The 22,277-nt window shown below is 39.5% G+C and overlaps 3 protein-coding genes across 6 annotated transcripts; 1 reads left to right on the top strand and 2 right to left on the bottom strand.

The window, feature by feature from the left end:
- Window positions 1–4,234: 4,234 nt before the first annotated feature.
- hsd11b1la (hydroxysteroid (11-beta) dehydrogenase 1-like a) lies at window positions 4,235–10,573 on the bottom strand. Its single transcript, XM_038716213.1, has 6 exons — window positions 10,338–10,573; window positions 7,914–8,044; window positions 7,552–7,755; window positions 7,334–7,427; window positions 6,370–6,535; window positions 4,235–6,218 (listed from the first exon to the last, which is right to left on the bottom strand). The coding sequence occupies exons 1-6, from the start codon at window positions 10,420–10,422 to the stop codon at window positions 6,035–6,037; spliced, it is 864 nt and encodes a 287-aa protein (XP_038572141.1). The 5' UTR covers window positions 10,423–10,573; the 3' UTR covers window positions 4,235–6,034.
- Window positions 10,574–10,812: 239 nt separating this feature from the next.
- micos13 (mitochondrial contact site and cristae organizing system subunit 13) lies at window positions 10,813–17,075 on the top strand. The gene is made up of 4 exons (XM_038716218.1): window positions 10,813–10,972; window positions 11,376–11,532; window positions 16,352–16,409; window positions 16,661–17,075. Exons 1-4 carry the CDS (start codon window positions 10,944–10,946, stop codon window positions 16,756–16,758), a joined length of 342 nt encoding a protein of 113 aa, XP_038572146.1. The 5' UTR covers window positions 10,813–10,943; the 3' UTR covers window positions 16,759–17,075.
- Window positions 17,076–17,308: 233 nt separating this feature from the next.
- LOC119900900 (spindlin-1-like) lies at window positions 17,309–22,277 on the bottom strand. Of its 4 annotated transcripts, none has more exons than XM_038716216.1 (5): window positions 22,062–22,277; window positions 21,285–21,326; window positions 20,671–20,918; window positions 20,271–20,504; window positions 17,309–19,172 (listed from the first exon to the last, which is right to left on the bottom strand). In XM_038716216.1, the coding sequence occupies exons 2-5, from the start codon at window positions 21,302–21,304 to the stop codon at window positions 18,967–18,969; spliced, it is 708 nt and encodes a 235-aa protein (XP_038572144.1). In that variant the 5' UTR covers window positions 21,305–21,326; window positions 22,062–22,277; the 3' UTR covers window positions 17,309–18,966. The 4 variants fall into 4 exon arrangements, with proteins under 4 accessions (XP_038572144.1, XP_038572143.1, XP_038572142.1 ...); XM_038716215.1 differs by having other exon boundaries at window positions 21,285–21,323; window positions 22,030–22,277; XM_038716214.1 differs by having other exon boundaries at window positions 22,030–22,275.

Below are 22,277 nucleotides of genomic sequence, written 5' to 3' on the forward strand. Positions count from 1 at the left end.
TCACAACATGCCAACATTTGAGTCAGAGATTCTTGTGTGTAATGCTAGTTTTGGCTAATGTAGCGTCATGCTACTAGCCTCAAGCAGAGATGAGGAGCAGGCTACAGCGGTCAGGTAAACTTACTTCTTTCTATCTACCCCCTCCAGATTTTTTTTCTTTTTCAAACATGTAGTCAGCCCCAGTCGATGCTGACTCAAGTGACATCACTAGTAGCTCTCTATGGAGCCTTAAAAAAAGCCACAACTTTTTTCATATATGCAGTAGTACTCCCCAAGACCTGTAAACAGACTTAGATATGTAAAACTGGAACAGTTTCCCTTTACATGCAAGTCATTTAGTGTGTCGTTTTCAAACTATATTGTGATCGAGCAGAATCCATGAAGCCTTTTCTCAACATAAGCACAATCCAATTCAAGCTTTGCTCCATTCCCAGGGATAACCCATTTCAACTGGGCACCTTAGCCCAAAGTAAAGAAAGAGGAGAGACCTGGTACCAAGAGGTCATAAATTGTCAAGACAGACCCAGTTGGCCCAGGGAATTGAGTGCAGGCAGAAGCCCTCTTAAAGAGTCTAGTGGTCTCTGTTTCTCTCCGAGTTTAACCCTCTCACCTCTTCTCATTGGCCGCTCTTTTATTCAGTAGGCTGATTTATTGGAGTTCACAAGGGAGAAAAACAAGCATAGCACAGCCCTCAGCCCTGCCAGTGATAAATGACCCACGCTGCTATCTTCATCTCAAGTGGGACCCACAGTCCCAATTGGCGAGAAAAGCTATGTGTGCGTGCACATAAGTGTGTGTTCACTTGTGTGTTACCTCGGGTCATGTTTGCATTATTTTTTGCATACAATGTGCTGATGATGGAAGGAGAAATAGCAACAAAAAAATAAGGAATAACTCATATAAATGTCTTCTTTAGTGACAGAAATTAGAGTGAATGATCATTTGATGCTTGCAAAAACTATTAATTTATGGTTGTGTCTCTTTCTCTGCCTCACCAGGCACCCACCCCGCAACCCTCCCTATCCCTGGCTGTGCCCCTGGCTGCCCCAATGCAACACAGCCCCTCTTCTCCCCAAATGAAATTCTTTGGAAAGTCATTTTATATCACTCTTTGACTGTGCATTGAACTGTAAAACCACCCCATTGGAAACAAAATAAAAGGATAGGAGAGGGAGAGACGGGGGGATGGGGCAAGGAGGAGAATTATAATTCTTTGCAGGCCTTTGGTATTAACCCAAACACCAGAGCTGTCAGCAGTTCAGAGAGGGAGGTGCGAGGGGCAAACATTCAGTGTTAATTGGCACTTTGTAAGCTCTGAGCCTTCCTTTTGTGAGGGAAGTGGAAGAGAGAGTGAGTGAGCAAGAGGGGGGAGGAGGAGTGGCCAGCAGAGTGGGACAGGAAGAGAGAGGGAGAGCGAGGGAGAGAGAGAGAGAGAGGGACAGCTCTTGTTCTCGTAGGTTTGTTGGGCCTTGTTGAGGGTGTTTACGGTTCACTTCTTATCCTTTGTTAATTGGGCTTTCTCTCCCCCAATGAAAAAAAAGAGAAGAATTCATGTAACCCCCAGCCTGCCACCCATGCTCCCTGTGACTCTCCCCACCAGCCAGATCAGCAAGAGAGGGATAAATGACAAGTACATAATAAATGCATTGTCCTGTGAACATCATTAAACTCATACATACAGGCAAATCTCTATTTTTAACTCCACATTTAATCAAATGCAACTGAAACATATTTGGATGTGTTGGGCCAAATTCTTCTTTCTTGCTTCAGCAGGTGCCAAATTATTGAAAGAGAAATCAGCAGCGGAAATTTTATGAGTTAAAAGTGTATTCCTGTTAACGTATGCATTAACGTTTTAAACTCCCAACCTCTCCCACCCCCACCCCAGACCCAATCTGATGCCCTCTGTGTTAATGGTGATACAGGATGTAAAAACACCCCGCCTCTCCACTTTGTGGATCCTCTCCTTCTGCTGATGTGTTTGGAGTTATCTGAAATAATTAAAGAGGAAGAGACTGGCAGACAGAGAGAGGGAGAGATAGAAGGGCACCTGTCTTTGAAAGAGAGAAGGGAAGAGGGGGTGTTGTTGGCATGAGGCTGGTGCACTCTGCTTCACAGCACCTCTGGCCTCTTTCTGTCTGTCCCTCTAGCTCCCACTGACTGATGTAAATAATAATAGTGCCAGTACTGAAAGGACACAGGTGTCAACCATTGTGCTACTCTCAATGGACCTGGGGGAAGGAGGTCAGGGGTCACAGGGCCACCTCAGCCACCTCTCACACCCACAGTTTTTATTCACACTGACGCTCCCTTTCATAGGTTTTCATCCCCCCGTCCCCTCCCCCTTTGTCTCTCTTGCTCGCTCTCTCCTTTTGTTATCATAGAGCAATGTTTTGTGAAAACTTTTTGGAGGTCATGCACAAGCTCAGTATTCAGGAAGATTAACATTCTTTTAAACATTAATCAGCTCACACGAGCTACGTAGAGCAATAGCCAGTTTCAACTTAATGATTTTAGATCAACATTTATTCCACAGACAATTTGCAATTTATTTATGGAATTTTCCTACCAGCAGCCTACAAAGACAAACCTACTTGAGTTGTACAAATATGTGAACATGTACAGAACACATGTTCACATATTTGTTTGTTTTATGCAGCAGCAACTCCTCAGTAGGTCTTGCAGCTTCAAAATAATTCACATTTCCAATCTAATACAGTATACACATATAGTATATTCTAAGAAGATTGATAACACTCGCTTATCTGTCATTTAAATATGTAGCTGGAACTGGTTAGCTTAAGTTAGATTAACATATGACTGGCAACAGCTAGCTTGGCTCTATCCAATGGAATCAAAATCTGCCTACCAACACCTCTAAAACTAACTGTAAAGTAAGTGTAAAAATGTTAATTTTCCATTTTAAAAAGGCCTATGTGCTGAATATTTCTTGGGACCAGTTGTCAAGGAATCAGTGGAGACTCATGTAACTGATCTTTATGCCAAGCTAAGCTAACCGGCTGCTGCCTCCAGCTATATTCTTACTATCAAAAATATGAGTGGTATTAATCTTTTCATGTAATTCTCAGATAGAAAACAGTATTTTGAACAAAATGTTGATGTATTTATTTAATGACCACATTTGTCCATCCATCCAACCATCATCAACCGCTTCTCCTGCATACAGGGTTGCGGGGGGCTGGAGCCAATCCCAGCTGACATCGGGCGGGGTACACCCTGGACACCCTCCATCAGAGGGCACCACATTTGTTTTTATTATTTTATGAATGCATTTAACTAAAAGCAGTACAGTTGAGAGACCAATAAAATGAAAGTACATTTATTAAATTACAGTAATTATTTATATTTTTTTGTGCTAAGTCTCTTGCAGTAATAACTTTCAATTGCTCCTTACATCTTCTTTTCTGGAGTACTGTCATTGTGTCACATACATCATGTGTTACCTTTTTACAGTGTACTCTGCCACCCCCACTTCCACCTTCACACAGGAGGCTCCTAAGTCCTGTTCTCATCAGTTGGTCATCCATTTATAAGTCGGTGGGTGATAAGTGTTACACACACACACTACACACAAGTCAGCAAACATGCATGACATGATGTATGTGTGTGTGCATCAAGGCCGCTCTTTCTGTAGTGCTCAAAGTAACTGAGGGATGAAGCTGGACGGAGATTTGTGGAGCAGTGTCCTTTGTGCTCAAAGAAGCAGGACAAGAAAGCATCATAAATTGGGACTGGCGCATGATGGTTGAGGTGCACTCTACTATCGCCATGGATAGGTGACTATTTATGGTCTGAAACATGACATTTCTGCAGCTTCAGCAAACGTGTAAACATAAAAGCGAGGACACTGTATGCTATCTGGAAAAAGGATACGGCCTTTTTTACATGTCATTTGATTTTACTACTGTAGCACATATACAGATAGTCTTTCTTTATCTGTCGACATAGAGATTTAATAATATGCTGTATCACGGATATTAAAGCAGAATTCAACCTCCATTACAAACCTCTGTGGGTAAGAGTCCAATTGGCCAATCAGTCTGCCACCTTTCAAGTTTTATGTGTAGTAAGTAAAGCCTGCCGAGCTGAGCCAGCTTTGGTCTTGGCCTTGGTTGTTTGCAGTCATAATGAAAATGTTTGATCTTAATATAGAGCCCAGTCTACAACCCTGGGGGAGAACCTCAGTTATACTGAACCAACAAGATAGAGAATATGCAAGCGTAGAGTAGTTTAATTTGCAGCAGTAGAAAATAACAGAGAAAGACAATATATATATATATCTATAGATGTATCAAGGTTTGAGTGTTTGACACTATATTTTTTGTGTGTTACAGTGAGTGTGGTGGGTGGATGGTCTTCAGCCTATAAGGTCTACGCTTGAAGGAGATGGAGATTCTAGAGAAGGTGAGAGGATTTATTACCTAGCATTAGGAACACTAATCTGTTGCAGGTGTTTCTGGCTGTTCTCCCAGGCCATGCCTGCTCTCCTCCCCAGGAGGCCCCACCATATTTGTGTGTGTGTGACAGAGAGAGACAGAAGGAGCGAGAGGAAGGAAGAGAGGTTTTTTATTTCTTACCACGGCACCTGCAGGGAGATTATACCATCTCCACAATCAAATCAGATCATTGTGTCCTTATCTCATGTCAAGATAAGGACAAAGAGAACATGTATTCCAATAACGTCTCCCATCAGTCATATCAATCAAAAGACGACAAGAAAAAAGCAAAGTGCAGGAGAACGGTGCAAACTTTTATATTACAGATTCAAGGCCACTTCTTCTTGCTCTAGGAGAGTCATTTATATACATCAAAGAGAAAGTGCTCTACTTTTTGTTTCTCAACTTTTCAAATCACACTCTAATTTTTAGCAAGGCATTTCTTTTGACATTGACAACTCACTATACAGTAGAAATCCATTCTATCAGCAGGGTACAACCTCTAGGGTGTATTACAATAAAGAAAAGACCACCAGGACGGATTGAGCCAACAGCTTCACAGGAAGCCTGCGGTGCTTTTGAGGGATGATGAACAAAGACACAAAGGAACCCACTGAGAAAGTCCTGCTCTGTAGGAAGTCTGCAACGCCTACTGTGGCCAGCTTTGGAAAGAAGAAACTAAATGAAACAGAGAAGAATGGAGATGGAGAGGAACCCAGGGGTAGAGAACAGTGAACTCAGGAAAAAGAACAGGGAGGGTTGAGGATTGATATGGTGATGGAGGTTTTAAAAAAAAAAGGAAATTTTAAAATCGGATGATTCAAAATGTGAACACACTGGTCCTTTATATATATATTTTATTACAATATTTAGATAAAAATATTTCAAATCAAATTAAGGATTCCTATTAAGGATTTTTATTAACAGACTATGCACTTCGCTGGTTGCTGTAGATAGATAAGTAATCTTACTTACTTCACTACTTTGGTACTACTGCCCTCATGTGGACATTTAAAGTACTGTTCCATTCAGATTAAAGCCTCTTTACAGTATTGAGCATGTACTTGATCCTTATGAGTGGCTGGTATGACTGAATGTTTTGATTACAAAATACATTTTTAAAAAAACTATTTGTGTTATCATTTTTTAAAAATTATTATTACTTTTAAATTATAAAGCCTTACTAATACGTAGTTGCGGAGTTGATAATTGTTCTTTGTGCTGTGATATTTCTTTGTGTCCAGGTGGCTTAAGTGTTTTAAGACCTTATACTCTGATAACAACATCTCAGGTTCGATTCCAGCTAGATAACCTTTGTTGCATGTCATTCCCACCCTTTCCCTCCCCTTCTTTCCTGTCACATCACAACCATCCACTATTAAATGAGGGCAAAAATACCCCCAAAACAGGCAAAAGGTAAATTAGGATAGTGGAATTTATTAATCACAGACAAGGCTGTCTACAGCATCATCATGCCCAGTGTATCAATGTCAGATAAATATGAAGATCTAACCAAACAATAAACCATGTATTTAATCTAGAACATGCATAATGGTACTGCAGATGCAGAATGTTTCTCATGGGCTGTAGTTGTAGGAGTTCTGGATGATATAGTTTGTGATGGAAGGGAACCAGTCTTTGGTAAGAATTATAACCTGGGTGAACCAAGGGTAGAAGAGCTCCGGCTGTCTTGTAGCTCCTGTAATGATGATGTTCAAGGCGGCATCTGTGGCAGGGTAGGCTGGAACATTAGTGACTCCCCTGGGGTACAGAAAAATACTGCTCTTAACTACTGTGGATAACAGTAGTAAAAAAAAGCCAAATAAGTTGCAGCATATCAGTATGTAAGTATCAGTGATCATTTTGCTGTGTGACACTTTGGTTAATAACACTCATTGTAAACTTGACTAACCTGACTTTCTCCATAGCTGATTCAGTATCAATGAGCCCCAGTGTACATATAGAGATGGACACATTGCTCCTCTTCATAGCAAGCTCATGATAAAAGGCCCCAAAGAAACCATTCAAGGCAGATTTTGTTGAGGTATACGGTGCTACGAAGGGACTGGACATTTTACCTGTGAAGCATCGATAAGGTTTTCCAACAAAATCTTGTCAGAAACTATTGTGGCCTTTTAAGGGGCCTCATTTAAAACTACTTGCACATTTGATTTTAACAAGTGCACACTTACAAATTACAAATAACCTTAGAATTAGGATCACTATACATAAGTACAACATTTACAAGTGGTTAGGACTATTTATAAACTCATCTGCCAAACTCAAATCCTTACTATAATGAGTGGCACATTTTAAACCATGAAATAGCAAATTAAAACACAAGTGAGATTAGGAAAATACAGTATTTAAAATATTTCAATAATTTCAGTATTTTTCAACATGTGACTAAACAATCTGACCTTGAGATCTATTTAGTAGCTGTTCTGGAGCTTTTGATCACATGACATGATCTTCTTCAGCAGCTCGAGTATTATAGTAGAAAAAGTGGGAAAGTGTTTTGTGTTTTTTTCCTAGTAAGAAACCCTATTGTAAGTGGTCAGAAAGAAATGGACTTGGAAACTTAACATTTTTCATCATGTTTTCAAAATGGTTTTAGTCCAAGTATTCTTTATTTTCATTTTACTCTTCCTGGTAATGCACTTTGTAACTTTATTATAAAATAGTGCGATACAAGGGAAGTTTAAAGTATAAAACATAAACTATGTAACATAACATATGGTTATTATTTATATAATCAGGCCAAACTATACGTTATTTGTAATTAATGGGCGAAAAATATTTGCAAGTAATAATGCATGTATAGGCATATGGTTTGCTGACTTAAAATGTGTATGTAAATGATGTGGTAAACCAACCTAAAAGTGATGAAACAATCACCAGTGATCCTTTACTTTGCTCAAGGGAGGCCAAAGCTTTCCAAGCCATCTGAATATAGCTGAAGAAATTGACCTTTGAAAAGCACGCACACACACACACACACACACACACACACACACACACACGTGCAAATACAGAGATCAGTGCATAGCCCTCATTTTATGTGCTAATATAGACCATGAAAATGCTGCACTACCTTCATCAGCCACCTGGTGTGCTCCACATCTCCCTCCCACATGCTGAAGGGGCTAGGGCCAATGTGGTTGAGAACTAGGTAATTCAACCCTCCAAGCTTTTCCAAAGCAAAATTTATCACCTTTTCAGGGTCTGACTCACTGGCCATGTCTGCTGCTATGTACAGAGCTTTCTGGGCTCCCAAACTCAGGCACTTCTCTGCCACCTGTAAGCAAAGATCAGAAAGAACGGATCAACTGGCCAATGCAGTTGCAAAATAGAGAACACTCGTGGCACTTCAAACAAGTGAATGTTTGTAATTAACCAGGCATGATGTATTGGTCTGAGCTTTGAGTCCATTTGTATGTTGCCAAGTTCACTGACCTGCTGTAACACTTTCTCCCGCCTTGCTGTAATTACTACCTGGGCTCCAAAGCGGGCATAGTGATATGCAATTTGTTCACCAATACCCGTACTGGCCCCAGTCACCAATACCCTGGCACCTTTGAGAGATTCTGTGAGACACATGAAACACACATTAGATATACTCATATTAGCTGTAAACACAGATGTAAATTGATGTAAATGAATAAACATTTAAGTGGAGTTCCACTGATAAAAGATAAACCAATCAAAGTCCACCATATTTTGTTTCAACATAATGATTTTTTCAGCACGTAAGCATTTACCATAGAAAGATAAACCACTCAAAAGTCTACTATATGTTGTTTCAACATAATAAAACTTCTCGACTTTGACTCATTGCTCATTGGACTCAAAACATCATATGTCCCCTTTGTGATAAAATAGTCAGATACTGTGTTTATTTATTACTCTGCACTGTTTTCTGCCCAGGTAACCAGTAGAAACTCATTCAGTGCCTTGATCACTCCTTCAGATCCAGGTTTAATGTACAACCAACCACACTTTGTCCTCTTGTTATTTCAACACGAAAAAGATAAGAATTTGCTGAAATTACATGCAAAACTGCACTCCTACGATAATGCACCGTTGTATGTCTTTAGATGCAGAGTGCAACTTAAAAAATACCATCATTCAAATCATTCATTGTCCATTTATAAAATGCAACAAGTAAAGCTATCGGCCTATCAGGAAACTCCATAAATCACAGAGGTGAGGCAGAGCAGCCAGAGGACATCAGAGGGAAAACCAGAAAATATTTTCTACATAACATATTATCCAGTTTCACCTAAATCAGCTTATAAAGTTGTGGTTTTGTACAGTTTGTATCAGTGAGGTCCGGCTGTGCCCCAGAAAAACTAACTAATAAGTATGTATACTTTTTTTGTCATTTTGTTTTGTCACCAACCACACTTGGTTCCCCCGTTATTTCCACATGTAAAAATACAAGAAAGTTAAGAATTTGCTGCAATTTCATGCAAAACTGCACTCCTACGATAATGTCTTTAGATGCAGAGCGCATCTCAAACAAACCATCAAGTTTCACTCTCCATTTGTAAAATGCCATCATATGAAATGTCACATTAATATCTTCATTAAGCTGTTGTATCAACTGTGGTAGTAGTTTTTTTTACAAGGTGACAATGTTACAAAACTGAACACGGGGATATGCAAGTACATTAACACTACCCCATTGACTCAAACCATATAATTTCATTATTTTTGGAATCTTGACTGCACATTGCATCCTCGCAAAATGGACAAATGTTCTCTGTCTGCTCAGTCACAGGCAGAAAGCATGTCAGATTATCACCAATTACTCGCTCAGTTTGTGCTTCCTTTCCTAAATTTCCCCAGGGGAACACTGAACTTCATCATCATATTACACACAGATATTTTATGCAATGCAGAGCAGTAAACATGTACAGCATCCCGTCACTTAAACATTCACATGATGGGTTTACAAGGTCCATATTCAAGCGTGGCATGGAGACTGCTGATTAAAGATGAATTATATTTGAGCATTTTAAATAATGTTAATGTGTTTTTAACCCTTGTGATTTGGGATTATACATGGTATGGAATTTTGTTCATCATAATCCTCCCAAGTGTCCTGAGTTTATATTTACTCCAATTCAGAAAGAACAAACATTTGTGCAAATACAATTGTTTGCCAAATATGATACCGAGATTCAGTGTTCTATTTTAAGAAGTTTCTTTATCCTTAGATGATTTCTTTAGACTCTCCCACTAATGAATAGTTACTGTTGCGTAGACAATCTTGCCCCCTAATCAACTGAGCGTGTTTCACACCAAGCTGTCAATGAATAACCTGTAACACCTCTAACTCCTAACCTCTAACATGCACTTCCTGTGCCCTTCTTTTTATATCCCCTCACAATCATCTTGTATTGATTGCACTTTTTGTTACTTCTTTCCCTAGGTATTTACCCAATTGATGCGATATGTGCTATTAGCTCTTACTAGTATTTATTAGTGTTCTTACTAGTATGTATTATCAATTGTAGATCTTGTGCTGTATTTGATGTTTTGTGGATCCTTGTATGTTGTTTCTCAAATGTAAGTCGTTTTGGATAAAAGCGTCTGCCAAATGAGTAGGTTAAATGTAAATGTAAATGTAAAGCTAAAGTTGCATTCATGTGTTGTTGGAATAATCGGGAAAGAGAGTTCCAGATTCCCCAAAATTATGCAAAACTATATTTCTGCATACTAAGTGCTGTAGTATCACAAGCAGGAGATCACTGACATGTGAGGTGATTTTGGAGACGCTACAGCTCATAACAGTGTAGTTATTGAATATTAAAAATAGGCATGTTACAAGAGTTCAAATCACATTCCCTTTGTTCTTGCAAGAGTATCTCTTACCTGCGTCAAACCTGGGTGCAGTCCACTTGACAGCTAGGAAAACAACAAATAAACTTGCTAATAAGATTTTTGTAAAAGTTCCCATTTTGTAACCTTTTGTAAACGTGATAGTAGTTGTTTTTCAGCAGCTTTGAGTGTTTAGTAATGAGTCCAGACTTCAAATCTGTTGCCAAACTGCCTTGCACGAGAATGTGAAAAATGCCATTTATGCAACTTAACGTAAATCCCTCCTCTCTTGCTCTTGGCCATGAATGAACGGGGTGTGTTCACTTGGACGTCGAGGTTCAGATAGCTGATCAAGTCCTGAGATACAAATTACAAATTGTATATGTCAGGTGTTTCAAAAAGCACTTCCTTTAAATGAAGGCGTCAAATTGTAATTAATATGACTATAAAGATATAAATGAATAAAAAGAGGGTTACGAATCTGCTGCTCTTAAATAACGTTTGCGCTAGCTTTTGAAAGGGCAACTTTATTGACACAACCCCTGTGTACAGGACTCAGGCAGGGTCGTCCTTCAGTGTATCTGGATAGCTTTCACCCCAGCTCATAATAGGCGGAACGTTAATAGCAGTACGTAAAAGGAAACTACACCGCTGTGAACCATGGCTGCAAAGATTTTGCCCGTATTGAAGTTAGTATTTTTAATTTCACTCGTAATTCCCGTTAAGTCAGTGATGCTGTCGGTGCTAGCTATTCAGTTAGCCAGTTAGCTACCTGAGGCTAAGTTAACTGTTAGTCTGCTCGAGAGCTTTCCAGCTGTCATGTTACCATTTAGCTTTCTTAGTGGTTTGATTGTTAGTTAGTTGACCCAATAACTATATTTTATTCCATAAATATATGAATGGACGTTGGTCAAATTTAAGTCGATTTTCTTCGTTCGCTAATGTTTTATAAATAGCTTACTAACGTTAACCGGTAACTTCTTCTTAAGTGGTGTACTGTAGTAATAGTAGCGTGTAATCGTGTTTTCGACTGGATACAGGGGTGTGTAATCCTGGTTTATAACCTGACTGTCTCTGTTGTTTCATTTTCAGACTGGCCACCAAGGTGACCATTGCAGGAGGAGCTCTTTACGTCGCCTGTGACTCTGGTCTGCTGGGAAGCAGTGAGCAGGGCTCAGAGGCCCTGGGGAAAGCCAAGGCTGCAATACCCCCTGCCATAGAGGAATGGATGAAGTACTTTGGCCTGGAGGTACAGATAAGATGCATTGTTTAAGTGTAGTTCTGATCAAGGGCGGCCCTGGATCTGGGCTAGTAGGCATAATACAATACAAGGATGGAAAATATGTCAAGCAGACACATTTGTATCCATGTTTGTAGAAATGGGCCTACACTAGGCAAATAGGCCAATGCTGTAGACACCCCTGACAGTGCTTTTGACTCACACACACGAAATGAATGGGTTGGATTTCAATTAAGTGTCCTGCCATCTCATGGCCCACCACTTATGGGATTATGAGACACATTTACAAGAGGGGGAATACTGTCACAAAAGTGAACAGTTTCCAGCTGTGTTGTCTTCAAACCAGTCCAGATGATTTAACAATAGTAATCATCCACTGCTTGCAGATACAAGGTTTTCTTCCTGAACTCTCATGGAGTCACTAAATAAGCTGCCAAATTGAAGTTCTCTCTTTTAAACAACTATTTCAGATAATGTGAGTCATTCATATCCAGTAACTCACGTGTATGCTTCATGTCATTAAACAAAAGATCATGAAATTTACAGTACAAAGGACAGTAAAAAATTTAATTATGCTCACTCTTTATTTATATGTGATCACACACGGTAAATTTGACTTTCTTCTCATTGTACCAAACCCTTTCAGTGTGAAATGGGCAGTATACCAGCTCTAATCTGTACATAAGTACACCTTATAAAGAGCACAATTTTCATTAAAATAACTAATTTTTTTTTTTAAATAATTTGACAATAAGTACGCAGCTTTGGTTTATTCCAGATCTCATAAAACTGATTCTGATTTTCAGTAGACATCTTAGTGTAAGTAGTTGATAACTAGTTTTCACTATGTTTTTTTTCTACCAAATAACCCAATGATTTTTCAATATGTGCTTTATATATTCCTATTCTGGTGTAACTCAGGAGTAATATGACTTTTCCAAGTTTTCAGTGAAGCACCAATCTGTCAATCCTCAATCATTATTGCCACTGGCAGGTATGGCACACTATTTAACCCCATGATGTTAAAGGTTCAGTGTGTAAGTTCTAGTGACATCTAGTGGTGAGGGTTGTGAATCGCACCCTCCTCCCCTACCCAAGCGAGCAGTATAGCTAAAGTTTTTAATGGGCATTTAGCATGTGAAAGTACAAATTACATATTTGTGTGCACAGTGGGAAGCAATAGCTCATATGTTTTTTTTAATGCAAATTTGGAAAGTATTTATTATTGGTCACTTGATAGGCGCACGCTCTTGTTATATATCACCATTAGCAGTAAAAAGAAATACATGTTTTCCACCAGGGTAGTAAAATGTGAAGTTTAGCTGCTGGTCTGAGCTTCCCTACTGTTACCGTTTCATTACCAATAATATTCATCAGCTGTTTGTCTCAGGAAGGTAACGGCGCATTTCTGTCCACGTAACAAAGCCATAACAGAGTGCTGGAGAAGAACTACATGAAATTACAATCCAACTACATATTTTTTCAAAGTTTAGCTGGCTGATCTGAGCTTCGATGCTGGAAGCTGCCGTTTTATTGCCAATTAGCGATCAGCTGATTCTCACGAACATAACATACAAAGCCAAAAACAGAGCGCTGGAGAGAGAGAGAGAGTCACTACATAAAATTAATCCAACTAACGTAACACCAAACGCCAAAGCACAGCGCTGGAGAATAAACCAATCCAACTAACAATAAATGGTTTTTCTACCAGTCAGTAAAAGTTTAGCTGGCTGATGCTTCCATGCTCTAAGCTAACCTTAGGGTTTTATTGCCAATTAACGTTACTGATCAGCTGATTGTCTCGCTAAGTAACCGTCAAAGCCAAACCACAGGCTGGAGAATAAGTAGGCGCCATGAAATTAATCCATGTTTCACACCACTGACAGGGGAAACATGTCACGGCTCTCTGTGATTATGGCCAGCTTCTAGCTAAAGCTATCAAACAACAGTTTTCATTTGCATCGCTAAAGTCTGACAAACAAAGTTAATTACTTGTCCAGCAGAAAACGGACAACTTCAGCACCGCTTTGAAAACATCTGTCCCACATTAATGTTATAGCCTTCCATCTGGGAAAATCCACAAAATCTGTGATTTCTGCCGTCAGCGGTCTGTCCCCTGAGTGCTGTCTGTCCCAACTCAGTCAGGCTGTTGGCTCTCCTCCTAAATAACACATGTGTGTGCTCCTTCAGTTGTCCAAATGTCACTTCTCTTCTTACTTCTAATAAACCAGAAGACTACTCAGAGACTGTATAATATTATTATTATTATTATTATTATTATTATTATTCCCTCTTCTTCTTCTTTGTACGTATTCAACGTAGTGACAGACGTCTACACTACCAGACTTACACAAGCAGAAGAAGAACGGCGTGATGACGAAACGCGCTCTGTCACGCTGTTTGTTCGCTGACGGCTACGGTAGAAACATGATGAGAAAATACAGCGACCTCCATAAAAGGGGGTGCCCGCGGTTATGTAGTAGAGGTGCTCCGATCAGGATTTTTTGGGCTGATTGCTGAAAGCAGCATCGGCCGATACCGATCACTGGGTCTATTTGGAGCCTTTTATTTATCATGTAGCATTATACAGTATACTGTATATTTATTTAATTGGTCCTAAAAACAATTTATTAAGTGTTAAAGTTAACAGATGATAAAGTATCATGAAATGACAACTGTTTATTTTATTACCAGGAAACATGGGCAACAAATTCTGCTCAATCTGTGTTAGAGACTTAAACCACTGCAGCCTTTGCCTGGTTACTGTGAACATCTTCTAGCTTAACAAATATAGCTTTACTGTGGAATAAACTACAAAAACAGAACAAACAGCATCTTTATAAATTTACTACAACCATAAAAACTGCAACAAAAAAGGCTGTAGCCAAAATATTTAGGAGATAAAGGAGCACAGGCGTCATGAGTCGATGATAAACTCTGAAGTAGCTGCTTTTTGTTCTGGAAAGCTCAGGCAGGTTCTGTGGGCTTTAGGGGAGAGAGAGGAGCAGATAGAGGGAGAAGGGCTACAGAGGGGAGTCAAAACTGCCTTCAATGAGATTTGAAAATAAGGAAAATTTAAATAAATAAAAATAGGCTACAATGTAAATTCCATATTATACTGTCAATTGTTAATATTACATAGGCTACTATATTCATTATAATTTCATATGGTTTGCCATTAGTAGGCTATAGGCCTTTATATTATTTCAGTGGATTGTTTTCATTTTTAATCCTTGTGCAGCAAGCACAGTCTACATATCTTACATGCTGCCACCGACTTTACCAGAGGAGAGAGTAGCAAACACTTTAAATACGGAGAAGGTTTTTATTTGATTTCATAAAGGTGAAAAATACGGGAGATTTCCGGGGAAACATTTAACGGGTGGATACCGGGTGAGAACGGAAAAATACGGGAGAATCTGGGGGAAAACGGGAGGGTTGACATGAGAGGAGTAGAGAGAGGAGTGGGGTAATGTGAGGCTACATCCACACTGCTACGTTTTTAAAACAGTTTTATAACGAAACCGATCTTCTCCGTCCACAGCAGCGTTTCAGCTGCGTATCAGAGTTGATCTCTGTCTATATTAAAACGACTGAAAACACACTAGTGGCCGTTCAGGTAGCTACACTGGGCATGCGCGTGCCAGCGTAAACACGAAGCAGATGGTCACTCCGCCTTAGCAGACGATTGAGCGAAAGAAGAAAGTAATACAGACCAAGAACCACACCAGGTACCACACACCACTCTCGTACGAGAGACGGCAGGGGAAAACAGACTGGGAGTTGTCGCAACATACATACAGCGACATGCACAGTAGGCTAGGCTTAACTGTGTTATTTACACAGTACTTATATTTTAATAAAAATACCAAAACTAAAACGCATCGTGTCTTTGCTTTGCATGACTGATAAGACCGAGTCACAAAGCCAAATGTGAGTGTCATCGTTTTATAAAGTCCTGTTTTGTCCACCGGGTCAGCAGCGTTTTCAAACAAACATCTTCTGATTCACCGTTTTAATCTGGACGGGAGGCGGAAACGTAGCAGAAGGTCTCCGTTTTGTAACAAAAACCGAGAGAGAGAGGCAGTCAGCTGATTGAGTGGCACCGCATCAGGAAACTCACACTGAAGGGTCAGTCTCTCTCTCTCTGCCCGCTGTGTCTGTTAAACTCCGGTTGCGGGTGGCGCGTGAGTGAGATGAGCACAGCTGCGACAGTTTCACATGATCACTCCTGCGTGTTGCTCCACTTGTCTGATTGCTGCTCAGCTCTACTTGTAAATGATTATGTGGGCGCATTAATCCCTTCTTGTCTGAGAAGGACTTTGGTGCTAGCTAGCTTTGAAAACCGCTCACACAGCGAGGTGAAACATTTTAGCTGCCATTGAAAATTTGTCTGGCGAGTATCGCATCATCTGATCGGCTTTTCTTATCGGCCTTTTTACCGACCACCTATCAAACTAGTTAAAGCCATGATCGGTGACCTATCGATGGGAGCACCCTTATTATGTAGATATAAATGTCTCATTCTAAGGTAATAAAAACATAATGGTTCATTATGCAAGGTCTTTATACACCACTGTAGTTATAGTTATGGATATTATATTGCATTTCTGTCAATAGAGCCTCAGAAATATTACACACTGGACCTTTGTAGTAGTAGTGTCCCGAGTGAAGGGTCGAAATTATATCTTTGACATTTCCCTCATTATCTCATTTTATTTGTTTTATTTTAAGTGTTACAGGGTTTAATGTGAATTCAATATAATGTTCATAACAACAAAGTAATGTTTTATGCTGTCTCAAACTAACAGTTCCTCTCTCTCTACAGGCTCAGCTTCCAACCTTGCCTAAGATTGAATTCTCCCCTGTTCAGACATGGAACTCCGGTAAGAAATGAATGAAAAACAACATTTCTTTTAATATCATGTTTCTGTTTTTGCACCTAGATTGTAAACTGTGGTCATGCACTTCAGCTGTTAGATGCTGTGCTACTGTTAGTGTTTCACTGGGGCAGGAATCAATTTTAGCATCACTATTATGACTCTGAGATTAGTATTTGTCTATTGATTAACAGCTTAAATGTTTTGTATATATTTTGTGTGTTTAACCAAAACCATTGATTTGTATTTTATTGCAGGAGTGCGGTGGACAATTTCAAGTCTTTCGGAGGCTCCAACAAAAGCAAATGAATACACAAATCAGGGTTTGCAGTACCTGAAGGACCTCACCAAGTAAACAGAAACTCTCTGGACAACCTGACATTTATCAGCCTTTTTGAATATTGCACTTGAGAAATGACGTTACTTCTTCAAAACTTGTAGCCAGTCACAAGAAAGAAGAAACACCCACCATGAAAGAAAAAGTGTTAGATGAAAAGTGGGTACTGTAAATGTTAGTGGCATTGGTTGGGAGTTGTATTGTACATAATGCTAGGAAGCAAAATGTATTTTTCCCTTTGTTCTCAAACTACCCAAATGTTATGAAGATAATGTCTGTTGTGTATATATGCAGTTTCACCATTTGTGACTAAATAATACATCGATCTTAAAACACGTCCAGTCTATAGTTTGATTTATTAAGGCAAAAATAGAACACATGTTGATCATGCATCAATGAAAAAGATCAAACAAATGTGCAAAAATCTTTATTACTCATGAAACAATGACACCAATTGACGCTGCTACAACTTCAGAACAGGAGGCGATTTAAAGCGTGAAGAAGAGCGCACAGTCATTTGTAACTCCACTTTACACAACATAGAAACACTCCACAGCACCACAGGCAGTGATGTACAGTGGTAGCCTTTATTTTTTTAGGTCGGTAAACGAACAGTACTGATTCAGCCACGCGTTGTCACTTCTCTACTGTCAAAATAAAATTTGAAAATCTCCAGGCACTCTGTTCATATGATGCATGCAGAGTTTTGACAGAAAAAAATAACTATATTTTCTAAAAGACTCGAAGAAGGCTGAGAAGGCCAAGACCAATTCAGCAACTAGGACACACTAGCGACAGAGTATGATGCATACACGTCATGAGACAAAGTTATAAAGACCAGAATCAGAATTATTTAGTTACCATCAACAAACTTGTCAGTTGATTATACCTGTTAAATATTCAGTTGATAATTGATGTATATGAATGACCCTTTCACTAAAAGCTGGTGGTGTTTTGATGAGATATTTGTATAAATGATAATCACAACAGGCAACATTACAAGGCATTTTACACAAGTTGTACATATTAAATACTGTCATCTGTATTGCCACAACTTTTTTTTTTCTTTTCGTTTTTTCTTCATGCGTATGATATAAAGCATTTATTCTGCCACATTTGCTCTTAAGGAAAAAGCATTTGGGGGGGGAACTATGTAGCGTATCATAACCTAAACATGTAAACTTTATACAGTAAAGTGCTCCCCACAATATCAACAGTGAGATTATACAACCAAAGGATGGTGTGTGTTATATTTAAAGAACATTTTCATACTGCATTAAGAGCAAAACACTGCAGTAACATAAAGTGATGGTTGCAAAACTTTCCTTAAGCTGTCAGTGTCACCACTTCTGAATGAAAACCAAATAGCAGCCTTCATACGCAATGATTCACTGAGAGCGCAGATAGTCGGAGATGAAGTATGTACAATATTGCAGAATGGCAAGCCGGAAGGCACTTTATGATTTGTGTGGGGTCAAATTTAAATGAGAATTTAGCAAACTGCATCTTCATCACCAGTGCAAAGGATCTGATACATTACTAAACATGGTGCAAAGGAGTATATTTCCGCATGAGCACAATTCATGTAGGAAAATTAATAAAAGGCTTGAGAAAATCTAAGGGCCCCATTCAGATAATTTGACAATGCTGCTTCCATTCATCCCTTCCAGTACTAACTTAATTTGATGATATGGTTAGACAAATACAGTACATCTATTTACCGGCCCATTTCATTAGATAAGTGCCTCAGTGGAAGACATTAATCCCAAATATAATGTGTATGTCATGCTTACTAGTTACTTAGATGAAAATGGCTTCAAAAGGACATTTTGAGAAGCTAAGTTGGTCATACAGGGATTTAATTAAGATAATTACTTTAAGGACAGATCAGTGAGTATCTCAGAGATAACAATGCAAGTGCAGTAACAACTGCACTTTGCAGCTGTTGTGCAGTGCAATCTTGGACTGTCCAAACTTAAAGTATAAAGTAGAGCAGCAACAATAAAACACGCTGACTCCCTCCCCTCGAAATAGCCAAGCATAGCGGTGCTACAGTTCTGCTGTGCATATAGAAAAAAAAAAAAATACAGATTGCACTTTCTTCTGAACAGTAAAGCATATTAACTATTCAACCCTGCCATGGCTTTGAAGAACAAGATTAGAACAATGAGTGGAACCGAAGCAGATGGACGGAGGCTGGAGAGTGAGAGCAAGTGTCCACTATCTCTAGGTGGTTTTGACCAGGTCATAGACATGGATATGAAAGTCATCGTCATATTTGATGTAGTAGACAGAGGGCTTGGCTGGGACCTGGTAGATAACCAGGCCTGTTCTCTTGACGCCCTTGTCAGTAACATACTCCACTTGTTTCCCCACCAGACTCTCCGTCTCTTCTCCTGGCTTCCTGTCTGCAGGCAACAGGTGCTTGTTTTCTGAGGAGTGAAACGATATATAACATTAGCATTACATATGAGTTACATCCATGTGAGTTTGAAAATGTGCACATACGTAAGTCACCAAAAACCACCTACTTAAAGTATCCCAAAATGGGTATAAAATAATGTTGTCTGATTTGGTTTCTGAGCAAAACATGCATGAAAAATATTAAACCAAAAGGACCCTGCATTATTCTTTACATGATCCATCTCAGTTCACCAATCATTACTCTTTATCACAAACATAAGGAAAAGTGCTTCCTCTCCTCTAAGTGTGTGACATAATTTTCTCAATTGTACCATTACTTTAATAAATTTACAGGCTTAGAAATTAAGAAAAAAAAAAACATTCTCCAGACTTCAGAAGTATAAGAATCCTCTCAATATATACTTATATTTTTTTTTATCATGACTTAGTTATTAATCATGGACACAAAGGCCTTCACAGACTGAAATAACTAAATACATTTTTGTTTTTAAGGCTGTAGTATCTTGCATAATGCCTCAGCATTCTGATATAGCTCACTATCCAAATTATACTTGCTGTCAATTTTTATGTGTGCCAAATAATAAGAATATTCTCAAATATCCCCGTTACCTCTGGATCTTCTCCAGAAACAGCTGTCTGACAAAACAACTAATTAGAGTCTTGGCTCTCATTATTTTACTGTGGAAAAAAATTGTTTCATGATCATGAATATCTAATCTCCCCAAGAAAAACCTGCTTCCTGATTTAAACTCCAAGTACTTACTTCAACAAACGTTCACTCTTGACAGCATAATGTAAAGAGTGTCTGTGTCCATGGCTGCGGAAAGACCTTACTTTTAAATAAGTAATTTTGCCTGTTGGTTACTAGGAGTCAAACCCCCTGATGAAGACTGATATGACCCAATGAGTGATAAATACAGACTTTCATGACCGCCATGCTCACATGGTATCCATGGCAAATTAAATTAAACCATCCACAGTGGAAAAATGATTCACTATTATTCACTATTCATTTAATCTATAGAGCCTTAGGACAAGATTATCAAACACTTAATAAAGCTTTGAGGAGTATCAATCTGTCTTTGTTATGTTCAAATTACCAGTACCTGCTTCAGGCAGAATCCTGAGGTCTCCATCAGCATAGTCGTCCCACAGCTGGTACATATAAAGAACGGGGTCCTTTTCATAAGTGATATAATACCAGTTGGTCATGATTGGCGCTCTGGAGAGGACCATGCCTCTCCACTCATTCTTCTCTCCGTCCTCCTTTTCAAAGAGATGCTCTACAGCTTTGCCCACCAGCTCCTCCGCCCCTGGAGGTATCTTGATCTTGTTGTTTACTGTGGAGACACAGCCACAAAGGATATGCAATATGAATGTAAGGCACAAGGAAATCTATAAACACATCACCTTTATTATATGAAATATCTTGGGTCACATTGGAGTCTAAAACATAAATTGATCAAGCTAGCTGGTGCAGGTTAAAAGAGAAGCTAACTAACTCACCGACATTTTCCGACAGGACTTGGAGGTTCGACACTCTGTCGTCCTTGAACAGCTCGATGCCGTAGACGCAGTCAAAACCGTCATACTTCACCATAAAGAGAGAGGGGTTCACGCTAAGCCTGTCCAGTACTGTTCCCTTCCACTTGCTCTGGTTGCCCTTCTCGCGCCAGTTATGCTGAATGCGGACTCCCAGAATGCTGTTTGGGTCTGGGGTCAAGGTGTCACTCAGCTCCCCGCTACTCCGCTTTCTGGTAAAACAGAATGAAAGTCCGCACCTTACACAAATACATCAGACTGTGTAACTTGACATGCAACTGTCTAGTCTTTGATCACATAACAATACTTGCATTTGAGACATTTCTGAAAAGTTACTGTAGATTAAACTGAGGCTGCTTCAAATAACCTATGTTTCTTATTCAGAAGCAGCTGTTTATTTAATGCAATATTAATTTTGTCATTCATTCCAGACCTAAGTCAAATATTAGCTATTGGTTAATTCCAGAAGATTATACCTGGTGTTTGTGACTTTACAGTTTTACCGATACATTATATTATAAAAACACCATTAATGGCATCATGTGATGGCACATACATGATGCTTTGTTTCTACATACCTGCCCCTTTTCTTGGACATGCCTCCAGAAATTCAAAGGCTACTGATTAAGAGAAAGACAGGGCAATGTTCAGTTATTATGTGAGTGAACGTGACAGCTGCCAAACTTCACATGTACTGTACACTACAGCATGAGGAAGGCCTTCACTTCAGCTGAGGCGGGCCTGTTTGAAGAGATGTGACAGCCTGCTCAGCAGAGACTGACAACTCCAGCAGCCAATAGATTAGCATGATGGAATAACTTCCTGGGTATTTCACTTTAACTACACAGCTATGGAGGTCACTGTTTTCTACTCAGGGTTAGACTATGTAGCTTGTCATGATTACTCAGCTGGTAGCACAATTCTCGCCTCATTACGGTTTAAAAACACATCTTCAAAAGACTATCGTGCCAGCCATTTCACTGTCTCTGACGAATTGTTACAGTATGAAACGTTTTGCGGGTTACATGTTGGTCCAAATAACTTAACTTACATTAGCTACATACATGAGCGAGCCCGATAAACTACACGATACGTCATGCTGTGATGCCTGTCCAACACAACTACACCTCACAGTGTAACGTTAGGTTTTCATTACACTCGGCTGTCCTAGCTCTACCTCAATGCAGATGTTACTGTCAGATAAGTGGAGGCGGCTAGCTAACGTTACATCCGCTCCTCGGTGTCCCTGACGGCAGGTAACAAACGACAGCAACAACCGGACGTTAATAGCCTTATTCTCCCTCCGGAACATATCCCCATTACCTTCACGCAGATTTCATTTCAGTATTGTTCACCTCGTCTGGCAGAGAAATGTTGCCACACACCAACCCGCCTATGTAAATCTCGCGAAACCTGTGGAAAATGGGAGATACGGCGAACAGACTCAAGCTCCCAGAGAGCTTGCGTTTACCATGACCGCAGAGAAGGACATGAACACGCGCGCAATGAATAGTGGGAATTGATGTCTTAATGACAATGGTAGCTGGACTTTTAACGACCAGAGTTAAACA

The sequence above is a fragment of the Micropterus salmoides genome, unplaced genomic scaffold (genome assembly GCF_014851395.1).
Source record: "Micropterus salmoides isolate LMB-PRFRI ecotype aquatic unplaced genomic scaffold, ASM1485139v1 Ms_hic_scaffold_13, whole genome shotgun sequence".
Taxonomy (NCBI): Eukaryota; Metazoa; Chordata; class Actinopteri; order Centrarchiformes; family Centrarchidae; genus Micropterus; species Micropterus salmoides.

Bases quoted from the DNA above. Each gene is read 5' to 3' on its own strand.
- micos13 (XM_038716218.1), top strand. From the start codon at position 10,944: ATGGCTGCAAAGATTTTGCCCGTATTGAA. The intron at 11,533-16,351 runs GTACAGATAAGA...CTCTCTCTACAG, and splicing joins TGAAGTACTTTGGCCTGGAG to GCTCAGCTTCCAACCTTGCC. The intron at 16,410-16,660 runs GTAAGAAATGAA...ATTTTATTGCAG, and splicing joins TGTTCAGACATGGAACTCCG to GAGTGCGGTGGACAATTTCA.
- hsd11b1la (XM_038716213.1), bottom strand. From the start codon at position 10,422: ATGGGAACTTTTACAAAAATCTTATTAGCAAGTTTATTTGTTGTTTTC. The intron at 8,045-10,337 runs GTAAGAGATACT...TGTGTCTCACAG, and splicing joins TGCACCCAGGTTTGACGCAG to AATCTCTCAAAGGTGCCAGG. The intron at 6,219-6,369 runs GTTAGTCAAGTT...TCTGTACCCCAG, and splicing joins TCAGCTATGGAGAAAGTCAG to GGGAGTCACTAATGTTCCAG.
- LOC119900900 (XM_038716216.1), bottom strand. From the start codon at position 21,304: ATGTCCAAGAAAAGGGGCAG. The intron at 20,505-20,670 runs GTGAGTTAGTTA...GTGTCTCCACAG, and splicing joins AGTCCTGTCGGAAAATGTCG to TAAACAACAAGATCAAGATA. The intron at 19,173-20,270 runs GTACTGGTAATT...TTCACTCCTCAG, and splicing joins CAGGATTCTGCCTGAAGCAG to AAAACAAGCACCTGTTGCCT.